General features: G+C 35.6%; 1 protein-coding gene across 1 annotated transcript in view; it reads left to right on the forward strand.

Moving 5' to 3' along the window:
- ACSS3 (acyl-CoA synthetase short chain family member 3) overlaps positions 1-13,796 on the forward strand; it is a 111,401-nt gene that overhangs the window by 83,094 nt on the left and 14,511 nt on the right. The window contains exon 11 of the mRNA XM_085307639.1: positions 11,643-11,738. Coding sequence (XP_085163765.1) covers positions 11,643-11,738 — 96 coding nt within the window. The remainder of the gene's footprint in view (positions 1-11,642; positions 11,739-13,796) is intronic.

Consider the following 13,796-nt stretch of genomic DNA (forward strand, 5'->3'; position numbering starts at 1 on the left):
AATACTTTGAAACAGTAGAAAGCTTTCATTAGAGGACTTCAAAGCCATTACACCCAGAAARCCTCATAGATTACAACTCTGCTTTYRGTCAATATTCTTCATTAGTAATGCCTTTTTATTTATTTGTGTTACATATGCAGAAAGCATGTCTTAGAAGATGTGAAATATATATCGCAGGATCAATAAGTGTCCGGTAGGAGTTGAGGGCATAAGGACTGATAAGCACTTGCTGTTTTCTTCAGAGATGTGGCAATAGATGAAAAAATGGTACTTTCAARTCTTGTGCACATCTATACACAGGGAGGGGATAATCTTGGTTTGGTTTTGTACAGGTGTTCAGTTTTTGCATAATTATAAGAAAATGACACTTAGCCTTTGAGTAGCAATTTTCATCTGCAAAGTTGTATAAACACAATCAAATTAATTCATTTAATACCTCTGTGAAATAAGTAAAGYGTTACTCCAGTCTTGCCAATATTAAATTGAGAGAGAGAAGTGTCTTGCCCCAAGCCATCCAGGAAGCTATTGCAAATTCAGTGTTAGAAAGCACAGCTTTTCTTGCTCAGAGATAAACTTTCTTGTCATGCTTACATATGTTTTGTGATATTTTGAGTGTGTCTGGAGGAAACAGAAAAGCACTTTTTGAACTTTGTTCTATATCTCTGTGCATAGTTATGTTTTAAGGAAAATTATAAAGTAGTTCTGTTCAAGTCTTCCAACTATGAATGTCATAGGGCACTTTGTGAAACATACTTGAAATATGTGTTAAACTTCTTTGAAGAGGCCTCGATACATCAGATGTGAGTTTGGGTTGCGATGTTTTGGACCTAGCTTTAGATTATAGAAGAAAGAAAACAGTTAGTTATAACAATGAGGGTGTGAAGGAGTAATTGAAACATGAAGAGTATGAAAGCTTGCGTTAAACATCCTCCTCTGCATTCATGTTAGCTATTCAGTGTTTTGTAGCACAAAGAACTAAAATGAAACTCCCACATCTTTTTTGACTATTTTGGAAAATTTAACAAATAACATTTCTGTTTATTCATATTAAATATAAGAAGTAATGATTTTTTCTCTTGATATTTCTAAATAGAAATGTTTTGGGACTCTGTTTCAGGATGTATAGAAAACCTCAGTGAAACAACTGAAATTGAAAATTCAGTGAATAAAATTTGAAGTACATAAAATACTAATCAAAACACATCCTTCTATACAGTTTTGTGGTTGTGTTCTCTTTATGTTATAGAAATTGAAGTTACGGAGTCTATGAAAGTGTAAGAAGTTCAACTTGAAGATAATAATTGTATTATGTTATGTGATTTGCCCTAATTATTCTGAGCGTSAGCTCTGTAAAAGACACAACTACAGGGATATAGCACACCTTTTCTGTGTTCATGGGAATAAGCTCTCTTTTCAGTAGCAAATCTGTTTCTGCGGTGGGTACGAGAATGAAAATCATATTCTGCTTGGTACATTACAGCTGCTAAAAAAGGTGATTATAGTACACAGAGTGTAGTAAGATCTTGGGTACTCTGGCACAATGTGATGAAATTCCCTGCTAGGAATTCCTGCAGTTTTGTAGCAGGATTAATTTACTCTGTCACTTTGAAACTTCTCTTTTTCATTATCTGTGTCTTATCTTTAAAACATGCAAATGTTATGTTTGCATTATTTTTATTAGTATTAGCATTATGCTGAACTATAATTCCACATAGAAGTCATGGATATACAAATATATTATTAGGACTGTAAAAACAGAACACTCATCTTGTAGAATGCAGTGTAAAAAATACAAATCATAGTTAGGCATAATCTGTGCAATATATTTCAGTAAATTGCTTCCTACCACAGTCATTTATATGGAAGATTTTATTAACGTGGTCTCCACACAGCGTGATCTGCTCCCTAGTCTTCAGTTTCCATTGTGTTGTCTTGGCAACACTGTGCAAAATCTTCTTATGGGTGGCCAGAAAGACGGCTTCTGCAACTGAATTCTGCTAGCTGATCTTCCAAGGTTTCCACAGCAGGGCGGTTGGTTAGGCGAATAACTTCATCAGTCTAGACTTCTGTCTCCCAYCTCGTTCTGCAGCTGGATTCCTGGTTTTGTTCTCCAGTCATCTTCTGCTTTGCCTTTTCAAAATGCCACAGAATATGCGTTCTAATCCAATAAATTCCTTAATACGGTGAAATTTGCAGAGCAAGAGACAACTGATAATGTAAGCCAAGCAAAGGATAGCTGTTTTGTTTGGATCAAAGAGTTAATGCACTTTATTTTTTTATTTTTTATTTTTATTTTATTTATTTTTTTTTTAAGTACCAGAAATGCCATTCTGCGATTATGGAACTGAGATGGAAGAGGTGGAACAGATCATTTCCAGAGTCCAAGCTGTTGTTTGAGATTATTAGATAGTGTAGATTCAACTCATGCTTTTTAAGGACTATTGTATCCTATAAAGACTGGAATTATATTTTGTTTTTAGTGGATGCTGATAATCTGCAGAACAATTCTTAAAAAGTGGAAATTACTCTGCAGAAAATTCTGCAACTRTGCAGCCCTGAAATGCAGAGGCTGACACTATGTTTTGGATAGCTAAATTTGCAGCAGATGTAGAGGAAAAGGAGAGAAGTAGTCATTATCATGTCTCTACCTGGGGGATCCCATTCTGTCCTTTAAGGATGTGAACATAAAGATTGTTCTAGCCATTGTTTGGTGCTTAATAATCCAGCTGGTCCAAACTTTGAGGGTGCATCGTTAGTATAGCTTGTCTGCATTGTGTTTGTTCCATTTCAAGACTGGACACCAACTTCAAATAGTGTTTTGCTTCTCACAGGAGGAAAGAGAGAGAGACAAATACTTTTTTTTTTTTTTTTTTTTTTTAACAGGGGCTACAGACCTTGCCAAGGCAGAAACTGACCTTTCAGTAGTGCATGGTTTTCTCATTCTGTACACTGGCCTTTACCAGTTGTTTATATGTATTGTGTACCCTGTCTGACTGGTCAAAATTATATCAAAATTGTAGAGTTTTTTCCTGATGCCTTCTGGTAATGGCTTTTGCTCTTGAGGTTGGGAGATTGACAGTTCTTGCAATTTTTGTTTTAATGGCAGATTAATGTAGCTTTAGGGAGTGACGTACTATGATTTTGAATAGAATTTGACACTTTCCCCCCCTGCTCCCCCAAAGAGACAAATAATTGGACTAAATTGTTTTGAAGGAGCCAGCCAATCTCTTAAACTAATTAAGAGCAGTTGGTGCCTCTCCAGTGTTTCAGTAACGTTAACCACTCAGGTCTGGGGAAGGAGTGGGGAAACCTCTCCCTCTTTATCATGGGAGACCTAAATMCATATGTGCATCCCAGAAGTGTGCTGTAATTGCAGAATTAGAATTTCCTAAACTTCACTCTGATATAAAACACTCTGGGCCTTTATATCAGTTGGTGAATGGAACATCAAAGCTATGGAATTTTCCTCAATGAGTATTTATTTTGAAATGTGGTAAAACTGTTCCATTTTAAAACTCCAGCTTGGAGCATGCTGTTACCAGGGAGGCAGAAAAGAGAGTTAAGAGTTGGAGACCGTCAGTACTTAGAACCAGGCATTTTATTGGTATAATCCTAGTTTATATGATGGTAGAATACTGTATCTATGCAAGATATGCAAAGCCTAGCATCTCCATCGCATGTGATTCATGGCATGGCTTAATTAAAATGGATCACTTTGCTTCCCTGACTGTGTTGCCCTCTGTAGTCTTTCAGGCTTATAGTCATCTATACTCATCTTCTAAACTTGATTTTCATAGGATTTCTCAGGCATGGCTCCATGCATAGAAGATTGTTATCCAGAAGTTCAGGCTGTATCTGCTTAGCTTAGAGAAGTTTTTTTTTTTTTTTTTTTTTTTTTTTACAAAAATTTCTTGTTCATTATTATATAATGCTTACTTGTTTGATGGACATCTAAAAATGTATGTGTGGACTACATATATATATATTCTACAAGCTTTTTCTACCTGGAATGAATCATTACAGCTGCGTAAGTTTATTATGTTCTTCAGTGCTCTTCACTGTTTGCCCCATTTCATCATCCCACCRGGCATGGCATGTATTTTCTCCTCCAAAAATATTTATCTTTCTAGGGTTCAGATATGCCTTTCACGTGGCTATCAGTTCTCCTGTGCATTTTGGGAAATGATCCAGATTGCAAAGATCACACTGGTTCAATGATGGAAGGAGCGTTATGACTGGAAAAAAAAAAGAATTGCTTTTATTTTTGGAATGATTACAGTTTGTACATGGTTAGGCAGTAAGCCCACAAGGTTGTTCTGATAAAAGAAAAAAAACAAAAACAAACAAACAACCCTCACACCTTTGCTTTTTAAGTTGCTGGAAAGGTTCTCTCTTCCTCCTGGCTATTCTGTCCTTTTTCCTCACACTGGTAAACACCTCCTCTGTGTTGATACAAATTCAGTATCAACTGTACTATAGCTATTCTGTCTCGTTTGTACCGTCATTTTCTAATGTAGACTTGATAGAAAGCATGCATTAAGCTTTTCTGCTCCCATTTGGCTTCAGTTTCTCAGCGCTTATTAATCTTAATCACTTCTGATTGTCTTTCCATGTGCAGCCAAGGGACATGCATTAGTATGAATGAAATATTATAGATGTTTTTCTCCTTTTAAAAATTTCATTTGTGCAGTTTTGGTGATTGAAAAGAAAAGAAATTTGAAAAGAAAAGAAATGTAAAGCAATCTTAAGTTATGGAGCCCATCCATGAGCTGTTTCCGTGCAATAGATAGGCAAATGAAGAAGAGACACTTTTACTGTCTAGCCTGTTAAGTGAAAGTAATGCAGCCTTAGCTGTGTGAGGCAGAGAAGCTGTGACAGCACCTCCAGTTGGTATGTGTGTGAAAATGTTACAGGTTGCTGATCTCATTCTTGTTGCATGGCAACTGTTTTTTTGTAGCTCAGAGAATAAAGTGCTCATTAGTGTAAAGTAGATGACTTATGATTTGAGAACAGGAGGGCTAAGCTGTATGGGTCTAGTGCATGGAGGGAATAATCCTTTGCAAGATTTCAGGCTGCCCGGTGAGGGTAGAGAAAGAGAAAAGGAGTTTCCAAAATATTAAGTCCCAGTACAGATAAGTTCTTTTGAATTGTTCGGAAGTAATTTTATCTGTCTTTTCCATCTTGGCTATATTACTATGCATACAGTAGAAGAAGATTTCCCAAAATGATTAAACAGTAAATGGTTAACAATGAGATGTGTAATTACTTTTTATAATCTCCATTAATGCCTTACTATTTTATCATGTATCAGTTATGACGTTACGGTAGGAAGAAAATAAAAATCTGAACTGCAACTATAGCTTGAAAATATATTATATTTTAGTGCATTGCCCAGCTTCATGCATCTTTAAATATACTGTCTGAAATCTTCCAAATACAACCAGAAAGCATTTGTTTCTCCTTTCTGATTATCTTGATTGTCATTTTGCTATAGGCAGCTTATAAAATGTACATTATAAATGACCATTTGGAGGCAAAGGAACCTGGTGTACTTACAAAATGAATGCATAAACTTCTGCTATATGACTACCCTCCCAGTATGCAATGACTAAACTAATTTCCTTCTTTGATTTTAGTATTTGTCATGGTCCACACCCTTTGACTAAACTAATTAGAGCTTTATTACAGTTATAGTTCATTCATTTATTCTGGGGATCTTATTTGGATGTGCTTTGAAGTCTTCAGAGGCCTCGAGTGTTGTTTGCGTTGATACCATACACAGCACAGTTTGTAAATATCTTCTGTATTTGGATAGGATTGTGAAAGGGAGCCTTGGGCAATTTTTGTTTGTTGTGTTTGATTTTTTTTTTATATATAAATCAAGGGATTGAATGTTGCAACAGAACTGTTACACAACAAGTATGTGGCCTTCACAAGCGAAATGTATATTCATGGTAATAGATGCATTATGATCGCGAGTGCTTTGAAGCAGTAAAAGAATACTAAAATAGTTGCTTGCATCTCATATGATTTCAAATTAAAAAAATAACCTCTAAGTATTTTAGGAAATATATTACTTCATACATAAAATGGATTTTGTTTTGAGAAACAAGCTTCAGATTTTCTATTTTTTATATCCTATCTTATGATTTTCCACTGATTCTGTACATTCACAAGAAATGAGATAAATACTCTACTTCTGGATAGCTCTATGCAGCTGTTGTTGTACAGTATTAATATGGCTCCACAGTCAAATTTAATATTATTTTGTGATAGTTCGTCGACTGTACAAACGAGGCTGAAGTGCCAATACTCTGCAGTACGTGTGCATCATGCCTGCCCGTAGGTTTTGTATCAATCTGAATATATGTTATTAAGTGCAAAACTTAGCACTCATATGTTATGACTGCAAAACTGAATATAATGTGATATGCTATTTTAAAGATTGAAGCGACATAAGAGCATTTTATATTGTGAAAATTGTGTCTCAGCTGAGGTGGGAGGTTTTCATTGATACAGCTACAGCTTAGAATCTGATATAAAGTTAAAAAAAAAAAAAAAAAAAAAAAAAAAAAAGCTAATTGTCACTAAAGATATGCATCAGAAAAAGTCCTGGTTTATGAATACCTCTAAACGTGTACCTGTGTAGCATTTGACATTTAAAATGTGAAGTGATATCTTGAACTATGGGTTAGATCAAATGGACGAACTGTGTGTCTAGGAGGAAATACTTGTGACACTCTTCCTTTTTTTAAAATGAAGCATGCTGAAATTAATAGGTTAACAGTGTGTAATTGGGAATATAATTGTGTGACTGGTCAAAACTTAGGTAAGTGCAAACCACTACTGAAAGACAGAGTAGAGCATTCATCCCTCATCTCTGGCTATGCATTTGTACCCCTTCTCTTAGGCCAGTCCTGGCCTGCATGTGGCTGCATGGAGGACAGAATCAGGGAATTGATTTAGGCAAAAACTAACCTGGGTAAAAGAATGAATAATTAATTTGCGTTTTCTGGCTAAATCAGTTCTGTGTAAAATTCAAATGCAATTCTGTGTAAAAGCCTGAGAGTATTTGTGCTGGGGAAAAGAAAGATGAAAACACAGCCAAGGTGTAGAAGGATAATGAGATTCTCCTTTCTGTCAGTGATCTGCATAGATCTGCACTTTAATGTGCTTTTCCCTCACTCTGGTAAACACTGTGTAAATGCTGTAATGACTTGAGTCAACCATGAAAAAGCAGCCTGAGTTTCCAGTTGTGCATTTTAATTGCAATAACAGCCTTCTTCCTATAATGAGTAATGAAAATTGATACAACTGTCACATCATTGTCCATTTTGGCTATTTTCTGTGGCTATTATCTTCCAGAGTCTTAAGTACTTGTTGGGTTGTCTGTAAGGATACAGACAAAAGAGGGGTAAATTAAGAATAGAGACAGGTGGAATAAATGGTAATTACCATCACTATTCAAGAACTTTGCTAGTTTATATAACAGATTCCTCAGAAATAAGAGTTGAAATAAAATCCAAAATGATATGAGACAGAGTTTTCAGAGTTTCACTGTTAGCCAGCAAAGCCTTTCAGAATTTAGGATGACAGATTGTCTTTAATCTAATCTAATTGTGCCTAATGTGTGAATTGGATTTAATTTCACACTTGCTTTCTGACAGTTGGTAAAATTGAATCAGAGGATCCTTAAGAAGTTGTAGTACTCCAGATTCTTCAATCATTGTTGTCTTCTTGTGGCTTCTCTGTTTTCTGTTATTCCTTGCTGCAGTACCTTGCTAAATATGTTAGAAAAAAAGATTTGAATTTTAGTAAATGTAAGCTCTTTCAGTAAATTTTACTTCATTTGATGACAAGTCTAAGCAAAATGAAGAGGCAGTGAGTAAACTGGATGAGAAGTTCATGATACAATTATTATATTTCTGAAAAGTAATTTTCATTAGCCATTGCCCTAAAAAGGCAAAAACCAATGCATATCAACATGCACTAACAGTGCCTATGTACTGTGTACTACTTTGGCAAACTTTAAACTATCAGCTCACCATATCGCCTCATACTCTGTTGGGATCATCTAACCTCTTCACTTCTGTTTCCTTTAATGCTCTAGGATAATGGTGGTCAGATGTCACCTCCTTGTTTTAATGTTGATGAATAGGTAAGATCAGTCTATTTGTAGTTAATTTTTCTGCACTAGAAAGGTGTAGTTGATATTTCTACACATTAGCACCTGTTCATGTCTCATGCATCAACCTGGAACTGTGCAGAGAGTGTAGATCTCTTCCAGGGGAGAAATAAAGCAAATTTCATGACAAAATTACACAATGGATATTTTTGAGACCTTGCTGAAGGTATGGCTGAGGTAGAGTTTTCAAAGATAGATTAAAACAATTATTTGAAATTCTCTTCCAAGACCAGTAAGCACAAAATGACAGAGGTAAYTAAGTGACCAGCCTGCAACATCTAGACAGAATCTGTCATGGGATAGCAGCACTAAATAGCAAGTTCTGAGTGATTGAGGGCACCCACTGCTGGTGCTTTCAGTGACTTACAGACTTGGTTGGTTTCTGATGATAAAGAACTGATTGAGAACCTGACCTCTTTGCTCTGCAAAGCTGTAAGCTGAAGGATGAAGAAAATGAGGAAATGAGGTCTGTATAAATACTTGATTTCCTGTGCTTTGAATATTCAGACTCCCACGGTACATATTATTTGTGATGTGTGTTTCTGTGATTCTTAGATTTGGTTTTATTATAAGGAAGTAGCGTGGCATGCTGTGATGGGATTTTTGAATGCTAGAATTCATCTAGTACTGTGTTTTTCTGTTCCTTGATGCGCAATAGTTGTTGCCTTACTGAGAAAACCTTTACCTTATTGAATTCTTCGCTCTACCCTTTCTGTCATAATTAAAATAACCCTTCTATGGAGGGAGTATGTGCAAGGAGTCTGTTTAGAGCTTCATCCTTGCTGTGCAGATGGTTGTGTTATCAGGTACTGACTGAACCTTCTCCCTCCCCAGACCCTCCTTTCATTCTCTCTGTGCTGTCTCCTGCAACCCCCTTTAATTTCCCGTGACCAAAATGACAGCTTTTCTGGGAGAATGCTTCAAAACAACACTGCCGCAGTGAGAATTTAGTATATTGTATGTTATTGTGTGTAGTAATGTGTTAACGTTTGATAGTTGTGCCTTCTCCTCCTCTTCCTCTTCTGCTGCAGAACGACTCCCAGTCTCTTCTATATGCTTCAAGCAGAAACATGCCATATTATCCCCTTTGCACCCTAACAAATTCAACCCAAACTAAAAGTAATATTAATGTCAGAATGCATTTTTTTCCCCCTCAGCACTTTCTACTGGAAAAAAATATAATGTTTCAGCAGTGTGCCAGTGCATGTCTCCTGTTGAGGAATATGAGGCAAAGCATARAAATTGTAATACACCAGGAATGTAAGTGGTACAGGCCATTCTTCATCTATCAAATTCTGAATAATTTTTTCAAAACTATTTATTTTAGRATTAAATGTGAACATTTAAGGAGGTAAGCTTGAGGATTTGGGTCATAGAACTTACTGTACTATCACTCTGCATCACATGGCAGAGCACACCGCTAAAGGCAAGATTAGCAGATGGAACCATTCTGATGAATAAAATTTGAGATAGACTTTCGTAGACTTCTGTATACTCCTAAGCAAGTGTACTCTTTGCTTCTGAATCAGCAGCACTTTCTCTAACCGAAGAATTGCCTTCAGAGGTACAAATGCACTAAAATGCTGGTCTCAAACTGCTTATTAACTGTGCAATACAACTGAATAATATTGAATCTCTTTAATCTATTTCATTTGCATATAGAGTAATAAAAAACAAAGAAAATCACATCTTTGAAATCTGAGGCTGATTTTTTTTTTAAATCACCCCATATTCTGAAATTAATAACATAACATAAGGAGAGACTTGGGACACTAACAACTCTGATTTTGAAGATGATCTCTCACAAGCTCAGTCTTTCAAGTCTCAGTGAAGTGCTCTTYATTATTCTCAAAGGTATATGTCCTTATTCCATTATAACTCAAAGCAGATATTGAATGTAGTTACTGGACTAGTTTTGAAACACTGTTCTGCCAGTGTGAAACATTGCTCTTCTAAATAACAATTTCATTGTCACATTATAAGATGTTACATGAGAAGCAAAATTTTTTCTTTTTTATCATCCAGTTTTCCCTGAAAAGCTTTCCACAGTCAGAAGGTGAGCGAAGTCACCTGCATAGTGTGTGCAAGATTAGCTCCTTAAATATCTGTAGAAGGGATTGAGTGGAAAAGACAAATCCACTATTCTATACATTACATTAAAAATATGCAAGTTCTTAAGGATAGGGAGTCTGTCCAGACCACATCATGCTAATTTCAGAGAATCTGCAACTATAAGTGAGGGTCAGGAAAGAGATCTCTGTTCCTGTAGACACCTGGTGAGAGGAGTAGGTGGATTACAGTGTCCATTCAACAAGTGATAACCTTTTTCAAACTGTTGCTACTTTTGCTTTCAGACTTAAGTCTTGTAACCAGCAATATAAATTCTAACTTGAATTGCAAAGACACCAAATGTAAACCAAATTCTCTCATCTTAAGCTACTCTACCTTTTGGAAAGATAAAAAAGTGCCATGTAGTACTTACGTACTTACGCGCTATCATGGAAAGGGGTTGCTATGTTCTGATATGTCTGGGAAACTGATATTTCAGTCCAGCATCTTGTTTGGAACATGTATGTTGGTTTCCTAAAAACTGAACAGCACAGAGATGTGTGCTAACCTTTGACAGTACTCCTTACTTCTCCTACTGTGTAAGGGAATCTTTAGCTTTCAGGAACTGTTAACCCAAAATACTTAGTGGATATATCTCAGATTAAGCTTCTCCCTTAATTAATAACTGGTCCAAGAACCAACAAACCAGATTTTTTTYCGTATATATGAAAAGTAATTGACTCATAGGAGTTGAATGTACAACCTAGCAATTACAGTGCTGAGTAAATATGAAAATGATGTATTTTCACTGGTAATTGTAATTGCAGCTATTTATTCTATTGTCTTCTCAAAGACCTAATCACAAAATTTTAGGACTTGTGATTCTAGTTTAGAGTAAATAGCCTTTCATTCAGTCTTCTTTGTTGTTGTCCAAAAAGCAGGATGAAACACAGACAAATTAGTATGATGATGTTTCCTTTTTTGTTTATGTTGTTTTCACAGAGTATCAAATAGCTAATGAATCCAAACAGATTTTCAGAGATTTCACAAACTCCCTCTGCCAAGAGTGTTTTTTTTTTTTTTTTTTTTTTTGACTGAGATCTCTACAATAAGAAATTTTCATCAATTTCCAGTTCATAGTAAATCTTGGTAGTAAATGAGGTTACAGCAACACTCTGTTCCCATTTTTATGTCAGAATCATTGTTTTGCAGCTGTAGAAGTTTTCTTTGGCAATGGCAGTGCCTGTTCCTGGCAGTTTGTGCTGAAAATTACTTGGAGTGCACAGACTGGTCTTAACACTGATTTGGAGGTTCAGGTGTTAAAGGAGGTTACTGTCTCATTCAGCAGTCCTGAAATGGGTTTTAAGAGCAATCTTAACTGGCACACTTGTATTCTCTTTTTTAACAGAGTCTGGTTCTGCCATTACTGCCTCCTGTATTGGTTTGGGGAATTCTACAACGCCTCCACCCGGACAGGCAGGAAAACCAGTGCCAGGATACAATGGTAAGACTGTGTTAAATGTGCTTCTAGGAAAGGAAATTACTTATATTCTTGAGTAAGTGCTCTTTGATTTACATACCTCATGGAGAAAGTACGTTAGAGTGTTATTAAGCAATTTTCCTCCTTCCTGCAACAGGAAGAGCTGTTTTTTTGTGCATTGTGGGATATGACTGTGCATAAGAAATACAGAATTATACTCAATATAATTGAGCAACTACTCTTATCTTTATTATCTTAAAGGGCTAGCACTTGTTTCTACAGTGTATATAACAAAGGTAGAAAAAACCACAGTGATTTAAGGTATTACCTACAATTATACAATGTTAAATGAAAAACAGGAGTAAAATTGTATGTTGGCAAATTAGGAAGAAAAATGTTAAAAACAATCATCAGCAGGAGAGGGGATGATAACTAGACAAATAATTGCAATGAATTGCCCTTTTAGTCTGTTCTGTCATAGCTGTATTTCTAGACCCCACATAGTTTTGGTTTTGGCAATGTACTTGTATACTTACAGTCTCAGAGAGACACTGATTTTCTTCTGGGACTAAAAGTTTATGTGAGAAGTATTCTGAAGTGCGTGAAGAGAATTCTTACTGAAAAATCTGTCTTCCAGAAATAATGTCATAGTAAGCTAAAAGACAACCTGGCAAGGATAAAATCTTCTGTTTGAAACCATCTTACACTCCATTCCTTTTTTAAAATCAAAGCCATTTTGCCTTTATGTTCAGGTACATGGGCTTATATTCAAAAGAGCTGTTAAGCATGTTATCTTTCAGTATTTGTGCAGCATTTTTATTTCTGGCTGGGAGAAATGGTAGGCTGTGATCCAGCATGAAAAGTGAAAGCACTCATTGTCTGGAAGGTATTTTTTTGCGTGCAGAGGGTGCAGCCATAGGATTTAAAATTCTAAAATATTTTCCTACTTTGGAATCCTGGTTTCAATACAATTTTCARGAGTTACTTGAGGTCCAAGAAATATTTACATTTTTTAAAGGTTAAACCATCTGCAGGAAAAGTTCTCACATCCTTTGGCAGAAGGAGCTTAGCTAGTTTTTTTTCTAATGAATACAAGTGGAAATGAACTTTAAGAAAAATAATAATTTTTAGCAACTCTGGACTTTAGCACTTACAATTACTTCATGAAGATAAGCAATAGGTTAAAAACAGCTCTGAAACAAAACCATGGAGCAGAAAGCAAAAAGAAAAATCTACTTTTCTTTTTAAACATATCCAGATTCTTTGCTGTCATAATTTTGCAAATAAACTGCTAAAGTAAACTGATTTCTTTAATGATTTTTTAATATACATTATAAAAGCAATATTTAGCAATGGTGCAAATTGCATTTAAATGTGAATCAAGATTTGTTGCTCTGTTGCCTTAAATCAGACATTATATTGTACTTTCCTGTGARCTACTTATACCTTTTTCAGGTAATKACATTATGTTGTTCACAAACTGTAGCAAGTCCTGCATATTGTGGAACTAAGTCAGTTTTTCAGTAATACCCACCTTCCCAATATTTTTGTGCATTGAAATACACCATTCACAAGAAGAAAAAATGCTGGAATTGCTACCTTGCTAAAATAGTTGCATTAAACTGTTTAGAACCATTTAGAAACTTTAATATAACAAAAATAGGAAAAATCAGGGGTGAGGAGCTGTTGAAAGCTAAATATGAGTGGGTCTGTTTCATTCTGAGTTCTGCATTGTCCCTGGAACTTTTTAAAATAGTACATAAGATTATTTGAAGTGACTTAGGTCTGGCTGAGCATTGCTTTCTTTGCTTTGGCAAATTTTAAAAAACATACTGTTAAATCCRTATCAGCTTCATCTGTCAAAATGTTCCCTCCTTATTTTTCTATGGTATCGTCATTTCACTCTGTTTCATTCCATTTATCATAGGCTAAGTCTGAGCTGATACTGTAGTTAAGAATAGCGTAGCTGCTCTATTATTCCTTCCCTCTCCCCCAGATGACTTCACTGAAGAGACAATTTCAGGTGTTTTCGGTAATTAGCAAGTTACTTTATCTCTTTGTGCTAGGCTAGAATAACTGTGA

This window comes from Rhea americana, unplaced genomic scaffold, assembly GCF_003343005.1.
Source record: "Rhea americana isolate MKP2758 unplaced genomic scaffold, rheAme1 scaffold_260, whole genome shotgun sequence".
In the NCBI taxonomy this organism is placed as follows: domain Eukaryota; kingdom Metazoa; phylum Chordata; class Aves; order Rheiformes; family Rheidae; genus Rhea; species Rhea americana.